The following is a 10779-nucleotide window of genomic DNA, read 5'->3' as shown; positions in this document are numbered from 1 at the left end:
CGATATACTGCTCATGTCGAATGCTTATACTTATCGTCATCAAATATTTGAACTTCCTCATAGATGATGGGATTATTTTGTTTTTTTACATTTAGATTTTGTCAGTTTTCTTGTACTTTCTATGGTAAGTTGTTGTCCTACTAATGTCGAATGGTTGTACTTCTCATCATCAAATATTTGAACTTCCTCGCGAATCACGTGGGTGTACTTCCTGGAAATGTTTTGATACTAGTGTGTTTTACAAAAACTAAAGATGTGTTTTTCAGAATGATTATTTTAGATTGTCCCTACACTCTATTTACGAGTTCTGCTCTTCTCGGATCTTAATCTTTGAACTTCACACCGTTGCTATGTGAACTTATGTGGGAGTATTTTCTTTGAACACTTTTAGTTCATGTACTTACCGCTTGTACTTCCTAGAGTATTCGAGTGTACTTCTCAGAATCATTGCATGTACTTCCTCACAAATGACGGTATTATTTGGTTTTTTCTATATTTGGATTTTTTCGGTTTTGTTGTACTTCCTGTAATAAGAGGGTGTACTGCTTATGTCGAATGGTTGTACTTATGGTCGTCAAGTATATAAACTTCCACGCAAGTGATGGGATTATTTTGTTTTTTCTACATTTGGATTTTGTCGGTTTTCTTGTACTTCCTATATTAACTGGGTGTACTGCTTATGCCGAATGATTGTACTTCTCGTCGTCAAGTATTTGAACTTCCTCGCGGATGACGGTGTTATTTTGTTTTTCTACATTTGGATTTTGATGGTTTTTCTTGTACTTGATATATTAAGTGGGTGTACTGCATGTCGAATGGATGTACTTCTCGTCATCAAGTATTTGAATTTCCCCCATCGATGTTTTTTCCAAATAACATGAGTAATTTGATATAACGAAGCAGTAGTTTGATATAACATGGGTAGTTTGGGTTGCGGCGCGCCAGAGTCGAGTTACACTTCCGAAAATAGAACACTAACTCTTCATACTCCCCGCTGAAACTTATTTATCTTATTATTTTAATACATTTCAATCATTCACATGCAATAAAATATATTTAATTTTGGTGCCCCAAAACCTTTAACTGGTTACAAATTTGTCGAACCGAAGATGTGTACCTTTTGTCCCTCGTCTTGTACTTCTGCAAACCGACATGAGCATACACTTGCTTACAAAGATGAACATGTCAATCAAAAATTCATTACCCATTTTTAGTTTGCAGAAAGGAGAAAAGGCAACACAAGCATCAATATAGAGTGCGAGATGGCATTGGCAGAAGTAGCATGAGAGAGAGCATCGTCCATCTTCCTCATGCCGGTGTCAATTTATTCCCTACACATAAGAAATCACATGATTATCCTTGTATAGCCGAGCATGTCTATTTCCCTGGTATTAACATTTTTCCGCTTCCTGGGTATTAACATACATGGACCTAGTTGTATGCAGGCTATTTTTAGATACGAAAAATTGATCGGCTCTCAGTCATTTCATTCATGGACTATACTAGGTGGTGGCACCGCATATTATTCATCATGTGTGACGGCTTGCAGCTGTAGGTCCCCGCCTATATCAGAACACAGTACTCCCGCATTGCCACAATGTAGTGCGTATAAGATTTTGAAAAAGTAAGAGATATTAACTTTGACCAAGTTTTTTGACAAAATTATCAACATTAGGGAATCTAATGGTATTGATATTTTTTTCGATACTTGGTCAAATTTTATGTCATTTGACTTTTAAAAATTCTTATATGCACTACATTTTGGCAATGAGGGAGTATATTTGGCTCATGCACGTACTATAATAATACTGCTACAGAAAAGAGGATGCCGTAGTAGTACTACTATTGGGAAAAGGCTGAGCGCTACAAAAAAAGCTGCCCTAGCTAGGATACGTGACAAATATTTGTCTTTGCTTCGTATTGGAACATCATCACATATATCTCAGTCCTTCATTTTTCTCACTGGCTTGACATTATTTCCTACACAAAAACAAAAAGAACATTTCTCAGGTCACATAGTAGCAAGCAGGTTGTTGCCAAATTAATTGGCGTGGCCACGACTCCTTGGTTTATCTTTTCAGTTCAATCAAGATATTAATCTAATGATGCAATTAAGAAAGGGAGTGTCATTTTTTTGCAAAGGAAATTTACTTGTACTGCATGGACGTTGTGCTCGTACTGCAACAGATGAGGCAACTGAACTTTCTTAAAATTGCAGTTGCTGCCGATTTTGCCCCAAAAAATAGTAGACATCTAGGTTTATTTCCTGGGACTACTAAGTGAAGTTCGTGGGACGACCAAGATCACAGACTAACTTCAATTGCTATTTGCTGAAACAGATGTTTTTATACTAAAATTGGTGTTTTTTCTGCACCACACACATGCTATCCTTATCCTTTCTCCTCAATTCGTTTTACCATGGCCTGCTCCTCTATTCTTTTTGCAAATAATCTTGATGGTAGCTACAGAAGTACAGTAGAACGATTGTTAAAAAAAGCTACAGCAGTAGCTTCGTGTGCGTGTGTGGGTACGGAAGTGCACGCTAGTCGTCGTCCAGCTCAAAGTCAAAATAGCTCCAAAATTCGAAAGAACACACACAAAATTCCCGACCATGGAGGTCGGCCCAAGAGCAAATAATAGACGCACAAGATCACTTCTTTCAGCTTGCTATTTTCTTTGACAGGTGCCATGCTGTTTCAGCTAGCTATGAACGAGCATCACTCTGAGTAGCGCAAGGCAGAGAACACGAAGGAGATAAAATTTGCAGACTCCACTGTTAGGCAACCGACGTACTAGGCCCATCAGGCCAGATTGTGGCGGTTAGGGTTTAGCCTTATCTCTCAAGTTAACTTGTAACTCAAGTTGATCCATCTATATATATACATGTATGTTGAGACGAGGAGAGCCATCGAGCCTCCCGCTATTCAATATGTTTCATGGTATCAGAGCGGGTCACCCTTCCCCTCTCCTAGCCGCCGCCGCCGGCTCTCCCCAAAACCCTAAACCTACACCTCTTCTCCCTCCTCTCGCCTCCCCACCATGACCCCTGATGAAATCGCCGCCAAGGAGCGCGAGCTCGCGGATCGCGCCGCTGCCCTCGACGCCCGCGAAGCCGCCCTCAATCAGTAGCTCACCGCTGCCAACCAACTCAACACCGCCAACCCACCCAACCCCACTGCTGCACTCACCTCTCCCATCCAAAACCCTACCACCGCCCAGACCTCCAACCCCAACACTTACGCCACCACCATCAAACTGCATGTGCCCATCACCCTGAGCTTCGATGATGGCAACTACACGAGCTGGCGCGAGCTCTTCCTCGTCGCCCTCGGCCACTACGGTCTCACCGCCCACGTCACGGGCGAGTCCACTCCCTCCGACACCGGCCCCGACTCCCCCTGGGGCCGCGACGACTACACCGTCCTCTCCTGGATCTACGGCTCCGTCTCCGTCGACCTCCTCAACATCGTCATGCGTCCCGGCGCCACCGCCCGCACCATCTGGGGCGCCATCGAGGACCTCTTCTGCGACAACAAAAAGCACCGTGCCATTCAGCTGGAGGCTGACTTCCGCAACACACCGCAGGGGGGCCTCTCCATCAGCGACTACTGCGCCAAGCTCAAGGCCCTCGCCGACTCTCTTGGCGACGTCGGGCAGCCCATCTCCGACGAGAATCTCGTGCTCACCCTCCTCCGAGGTCTTAACGAGAATTATGCGCATCTTCGTTCGTTTCTGCCATTTCAGGTGCCCTTCCCCACGTTCCTGCAGACCCGGTCCGCCCTCCTCCTCGAAGAGACGCAGAAGAAGACCGACGTCAAAAACGCCGCGGCCACGGCACTCTGGGCTTGCGGCCAGAGCGTGCAGCCGCCGCCTGGCGGGCCTCGGCCTCCACCACCACCACCACCACCATCGGCGCCCGGGGGCGCAGGAGGCGTCGGCCGCGGCACCGGCCAACTCTATGCCAACAACAACTACCGTGGCGGCCGCGGCGGGCGCGGGCGCGGACGCGGTCGCAACGACTCCCCCTGGCAGTACAATCCGTGGACGGGCGCACCCACTCGTGCCAACCTTCAGCAGCAGCCCCAGGCACCATGGCAGCAGCCACCCTGGTCCCCTCGGCCCTGGTCTGCTCCTGCCCCTGGAGTACTTGGTCCGCGCCCCAGCTTCCCTGCGCCGCAGGCCTATGCTGCATACGGCCACCAGCTACGGCCCTCAGCCGACACCGCCACCGAGCTACAACCAACCGGCCTTGGACCCTGCCCTCGTCAACGCCCTGAACAATATGCAGCTCTCAGGAGGCGACTGGTACATGGATTCTGGAGCATCCTCCCACATGGCATCCGACCCCGGTAACCTATCCTCCCTCACACCTTGCTCCTCCCAAACTGTCACTATTGGCAATGGCTCCTCTATCCCCATCACCCATACCGGCTCCACAACCATCCATTCACCCTCCAAACCTCTCTATCTAAATAATATTCTTGTTGTTCCTAACATTATTAAAAATCTGATTTCTGTTCGGCAATTCACTATCGATAACCATTGTTCCATTCAATTTGACCCTTATGGTTTCTCTGTGAAGGATCTTCTCACCGGGACCGTGATGCTTCGATGCAATAGCTCCGGTCCGCTCTACTCCATGTGCCAAGCTCTCCATCATGCCGCCTTCGTCCTACACCAACACCCCGATCTTTGGCACCGTCGCCTCGGCCATCCCGGAAGCTCCACCATGTCGCGCCTTGCTCCACATACTTGCCATAATAAACCAAGCACCACCCTGTGTCATGCTTGCCAACTAGGAAAAAATGTTAGGAAAACCTTTTACTCTTCGGCATCTAGAACTTTTAGACCTTTCGAACGTTTGCATTGTGATTTGTGGACTTCACCTATCCCTAGCACTTCTGGATATTGCTACTATCTCATTATAGTCGATGATTTTACACAATATTTCTGGAGTTTTCCCTTACGCAAAAAATCTGAAGTGTATGCTACCTTTGTCGCCTTTCATGCTCTCATCACCACCCAATTTCAACTGTCTATTCTATCCATCCAATGCGACAACGGAAAAGAATTTGATAACTCCAACCTACAAACCTTCTGCACTACCCACGGCATCATCTATCGATTCTCATGTCCGTATACATCCCAACAAAATGGCAAGGCCGAGCGTGCCATTCGCACCACCAACGACGTCATTCGTACCCTCCTCTTCCAAGCATCGCTGCCACCATCCTTCTGGGCTGAGGCACTCCACACCACCACCTATCTCATCAACATTCGTCCCACCTCCTCCCAACCGCAAACTACACCATATTTCTCTTTATACGGCCGCACACCGCGATACCAAGATCTCCGCGTTTTCGGCTGTCTCTGTTATGTCAACACCTTCTCAACCGCCAAAAACAAACTTTCTCCTAGAGCCACGAAATGTATCTTCCTTGGATACCCCTCTCAGCATCGTGGCTATCGCTGTCTCGATCTCACTACTCGCAAAATAATCATATCTAGACACGTCACCTTCGATGAACACACATTTCCCTACTCAACCACACCCACCGATTCCACCCCTCCAAATAATAAAGACTTCCTTCACCATCACCTAGCATATCGTTAGCCCACCATTGATACAACGCCTCCACCAATAACCGCAGCCACCAATGTTCCGCCAAGCCATTCTGTTGACGCCGCCGACTCGTCTCCGGCTGCTCCTTCTCCGACTGCTCCTTCTCCTGCCCGGGACGACAAATATCGTGCTGCGGACACGCATCCTAAGCCCCTCCTCGTTTACACCCGACGTCCCAGCCAGCCCCGACCCACTGCTCCGCCTCCCAACCCTCCAGTCTATCACCGCACACGCAGCTCCACCGGCAGCCTTCCTCCACCCATAGACAAACTAAACCTCTCTGCCATTCACTCCTCTCCCATTCCGCATAACTATCTCATTGCCCTACATGATCCTGCCTGGCGCCAGGCTATGCAGGAAGAATATGATGCCCTCATGCACAACAACACATGGTCCCTAGTACCCCCCTCCTCCAGGCGCCAACATCGTCTCCGGCAAATGGATCTTCCGCCACAAGCATAATGCGGATGGCTCTCTTGCTCGCCATAAAGCTCGCTGGGTAGTCCGAGGTTTCACCCCAGCCCGGCGTTGATTTTGACGAGACTTTTAGCCCCGTAGTGAAACCCGCCACCATTCGTGTCGTCCTTTCTCTAGCTATCTCCCAACAATGGCCAGTACATCAACTCGATGTCAAAAATGCCTTTCTTCATGGCGATCTTACCGAAGAAGTCTATAGCCAACAACCCTCTGGGTTTCTCAATCCAAATTTTCCAACCCATGTATGTCGTCTTAACAAATCACTATATGGCCTAAAGCAGGCTCCGCGCGCCTGGTTCCAGCGTTTCGTCTCCCATGCGCGCACAATCGGTTTTGTTGACTCAAAATCCGATGCCTCTCTCTTTACCTATCATCACACACACGGCACAGCCTATCTACTTCTATATGTCGATGACATTATTCTCACAGCCTCTTCCACCCCTCTCCTTCGTCATATCATCGCCACTCTTGCCTCTGCCTTTGCCATGAAAGACCTCGGACCCCTACATCACTTCCTAGGCATTTCCGTCACTCGAACTCCCACCACCCTACATCTCTCCCAACGTCAATACATACTAGACATCTTATCTCGCGCCGGAATGCGTGATTGCCAACCCTCCTCTACTCCCATAGACACTAAACCTAAACTCGCTGCCTCTTGCGGCCAACCCTTTTCCGATCCTTTTCTCTATCGCAGCCTTGCCGGGGCTCTTCAATATATTACTCTCACCCGACCCGAAATTTCCTATGCTGTCCAACAAATTTGCCTCCATATGCATGATCCCCGTGATTCTCACTTCCAACTAATTAAACGCATTCTTCCATACCTAAAGGGCACCATCGATCTTGGTCTTGTCCTTCACTCCACTTCCTCCCACCAAATGGTTGCCTACTCGGATGCCGATTGGGCTGGATGCCCGGATACAAGACGGTCCACTTCAGGGTTCTGTGTCTATCTGGGTGATAACTTGGTGTCTTGGTCCTCTCGCCGGCAACCCACGGTTTCACGCTCGAGTGCTGAGGCAGAATACCGTGGCGTCGCCTCTGTCGTTGCTGAAACCTGTTGGCTGCGCCATCTTCTCCAGGAGCTTCGTCGTCCAGTGCACACTGCTACTATTGTTTATTGCGACAATGTTAGCGCAGTATATCTTTCCGCCAACCCGGTTCAGCATCGCAGGACAAAGCACATCGAGCTGGACATACACTTTGTGCGGGAGAAGGTGGCCATTGGAGCTGTCCGTGTTCTTCATGTACCCTCCAGCTCTCAGTACGCCGATATATTCACCAAGGGGCTACCTACAGCATTGTTCCAGGAATTCAGATCCAGTCTTCACGTCGACTACCCTCCTAGTTCAGACTGCGGGGGCGTGTTAGGCAACCGACGTACTAGGCCCATCAGGCCAGATTGTGGCGGTTAGGGTTTAGCCTTATCTCTCAAGTTAACTTGTAACTCAAGTTGATCCATCTATATATATACATGTATGTTGAGACGAGGAGAGCCATCGAGCCTCCCGCTATTCAATCTGTTTCATCCACGAAAGCAAACTAGAGAAAATAGCAAGCTATACTTTCAAGATGATTATTCGCATCATGAAACAGAGAAAATACTCCAACGCAGCAACTACTTTATTTGACTCGGAAAGAATCCGAGGCAATACCAGCTTTGTTCATTTTCAGGGAGAGAAGTACAGGGAGGTGTCAGCTGGGACCATGTGGCATAATGGGAATCACCATCATGGGTCTGCAGCGTCAGATGAAGCTGTTTGTCCAGTGCTGCACAGCCTCGACAAAATCTGCAGGCGAGCAACTTCTTCAGCTGGTCATGCGACAGGGGATCAAAGATCACGATCTCGCTCAGGTGGTTCAACAGCTCCGGCCTGAAGTGCTTCCTCACCTGACTGCACACATGCAAACCACACGAAATTCAACACCACATTCCTGATCAAGGAAACTTCAAAAAATGATACTGCAATGGTGGTTCTGGAAGGGATACTAAATTGATTCGTAGCTCCTGCATGACGAGCTCGCATGCGACCTTCATGGAGTTCCTGCCCAGCATCCCACGCAGGTCCACAAAATACGATCAGCATCCGCACAATCGAAGCCACAAACACGACCGAACATGGGGAGTCACCACTCTTGCAATTCTTTAACAAAAAAAATACACTGCCTGTATTAGCACACTTGTACTGTTGTAGATGTTGTAGAGAGACAGAGGAAGTGGAGAGAGGGAAAATGGAGCAACACAGAGATGGCTGGCCAAAGAAGGGTAACGCTGGGCGCAGCTGCTGCATAGAACATAGGCAGGAGAAGGGACGTATGGCCACCAGAACTCATATGCTCGCGCCCGCTTCTTGGCATTGCAGAGAGGAAGTACAGGCGCTGCAGTTGAAAAAGGGCAGAGGTGAAGGCACGCAAAGCCAGTGGACATGCGGACCGCGGAGGCACTGCGACAGGTCGAGGGTGGTCTGGGCATCTCGAGGCACCAGGAGAGGAAGTAGGATGGAGAAGGTAGGAGGCATCGGGATGGCGCTGGTGTGACGGCGAGCGAGAGGCAGCAGGGATCTGGGGCTGTGCCGGATGAAGGAAGAGCGCGGGGGATTCGCTGGTGAAGGTAGCCATGGCGACGGGCGTGGACGGCCGTCCATGAAGGAGCTCGATGTGGGATCCCGGAGCGGCGGTGGTTGCCGGGGGAGGCGGCAGCAGTTCTCGAGGGAAGCTCTGGCGGCGGTTGCCGGGGAGGTGGCCGCTGTGGCACGTGGCGGCGGCAGGTCTCCAGGGAGGCACCGGCAGCAGTTTTCGGGGAGGTGGCGGCGGCGGCACGTGGTGGTGGGGGGAATCGTGGGAGGAATTACCGGGGTTGCAGGGGAAGGACTCCTTTTTTTTCCTTTTGGCAGAACGTTTTTTTCCGGATCGCGTCTCTTATAATTTGGGTGGTGCTCAGAATATTATTCTGAGCACTGGTTTCAAAATAGTGCATCCCTATATATATATATAGGGTTGCACTATTTTGCAACCGGTGCTCAGAATAATATTCTGAGCACCAACCAACCCTATAAGATCCGCGACAGAAAATCCCACCGAACGGTTCGATTAGAAAATAAATCAACTGCCCCGCTGCGTTCCCGTGATGCCAAGGGCTGACCGGTGCCCCGCATCTTCGGCCTCCTGCGAGTCGCCGTCGGTCCAGCCTACCCGCGAGCCGCCGCTGGTCCGGCCGCATCTCCGGCCTCCCCGCGCGCCATCCCTCCCAACCTCACGCGCCGCCCCTCCCGAACCTCGCCCGCGCTGTTGCGATTCCGGCGGCATCCGTTGGTACCCGCACTAGTGGAAAACGGGGCTATAGGCCAGGTTCATTTGGGCCTTTAGTCCCGGTTTCCAAACCGGGACCAATTAGGCGGGACTAAAGGCCCCCCCCTTTAGTCCCGGTTGTAAAACAAACCGGGACTAAAGGTCCCGCCACGTGGGCTGCTGGCGCGCGTCGAGGAAAAAACCTTTAGTCCCGGTTTGTAACACGAACCGGGACTAAAGGTTATTTCGTTATTTTTTTTTTTATCTATTTGGTTCCCAATTATTTTTCGCTCCTCTTTTTTTTTCCTATTTTTTCAGAATTTCTAGTATTTCAGTTATTTAACTAGTTTAGTTTCTAACTCCACTTAATCTCTAACTACCCTTAATCTCTAGTCAAATTACTTACTCGTGGTCCAACTTCCCGCTCGGTCACCCATCCTCCCACTACTCCAGCACTAGCACGCTTAACTTCCAAGTTCTTTTCCCATCCCGCTTCCAAGTGCTTCGCGCGCATGTTGTGATACTAGTATCATATCAATCCTATTAACATGTTGGTCGATGTCACACTTATTTATTATTCGAATTCTAAATAATTATTTTAATAAACAAAACTAATAACGTACATGTTGTGGTAATGGTATTATAATTATAATTTTTTAAATTTGTATTATAATTGTTTTTTTAATTTATTATTTTTTAATATTTTTTTTCCAAACTTGAAAATTTGAAAATCTAAAAAATTGGCTAACTTTATGGTTAAGTAATAGTAATCTTTATGTATGATGTAATTATTATTTTAAAAAATTTAAAAAAATAAAATTCCGAATTTCTGGCAAAAACTAAAATCTTCCTGCTTTCATATTTTCATTTGGAATTTTGAGAATCTAAAAATTGGCTAACCGGGTAAACCCGGGTGAATTCGGATGTAACTTTTTCCCAGGATTTTTTTGATATATTATACGTTTTTTTTCGACGTCGTACGCAAAAGTTATTGCGGTTTTACCATTTTTCAAAACATTTTTGCAAAATAAGTGAAAATTCAAATTTGTTAATTTTCCCTAATAGTAGGTTGCATAACATACAAGAATCCGAAAACATTTTATTTTTTGAATTTTGTATCATTTTCTTTTCTATTTTAAAGTGTTAAAAAAGGCGATCAGGGGGGTGGAGGTGCATGGGGAGGCAAAAAACCCTTTAGTCCCGGTTCGTAATACGAACCGTGACTAAAGGGTAGACCTTTAGTCCCGCCACCCTTTAGTCCCGGTTTGTATTACCAACCGGGACTAAAGGGTCCAAACGAACCGGGACTAAAGGGTTTTCATGATGAACCGGGACCAATACCCCCTATTGGTCCCGGTTTGGTTCAAAACGGGGACTAAAGGGTGGGA

The 10779-nt window shown here is 48.0% G+C and overlaps 1 protein-coding gene and 1 long non-coding RNA gene across 2 annotated transcripts; one reads left to right on the top strand and one right to left on the bottom strand.

The window, feature by feature from the left end:
- Window positions 1–3039: 3039 nt before the first annotated feature.
- On the top strand, window positions 3040–4353 carry LOC139832466 (uncharacterized). Its single transcript, XM_071822234.1, has 2 exons — window positions 3040–3125; window positions 3279–4353. The coding sequence occupies exons 1-2, from the start codon at window positions 3040–3042 to the stop codon at window positions 4351–4353; spliced, it is 1161 nt and encodes a 386-aa protein (XP_071678335.1).
- Window positions 4354–7467: 3114 nt separating this feature from the next.
- LOC139832259 (uncharacterized) lies at window positions 7468–8996 on the bottom strand. Its single transcript, XR_011747140.1, has 2 exons — window positions 8094–8996; window positions 7468–7998 (listed from the first exon to the last, which is right to left on the bottom strand). It is a non-coding gene; the product is annotated as an uncharacterized lncRNA (long non-coding RNA).
- Between the last annotated feature and the right edge of the window lie 1783 nt (window positions 8997–10779).

The sequence above is a fragment of the Lolium perenne genome, chromosome 6, assembly GCF_019359855.2.
Source record: "Lolium perenne isolate Kyuss_39 chromosome 6, Kyuss_2.0, whole genome shotgun sequence".
Classification (NCBI taxonomy): Eukaryota; Viridiplantae; Streptophyta; class Magnoliopsida; order Poales; family Poaceae; genus Lolium; species Lolium perenne.
The sequence above is the reverse complement of the archived record's forward strand: the minus strand, read 5'-3'. Positions and strand labels throughout refer to the sequence as shown.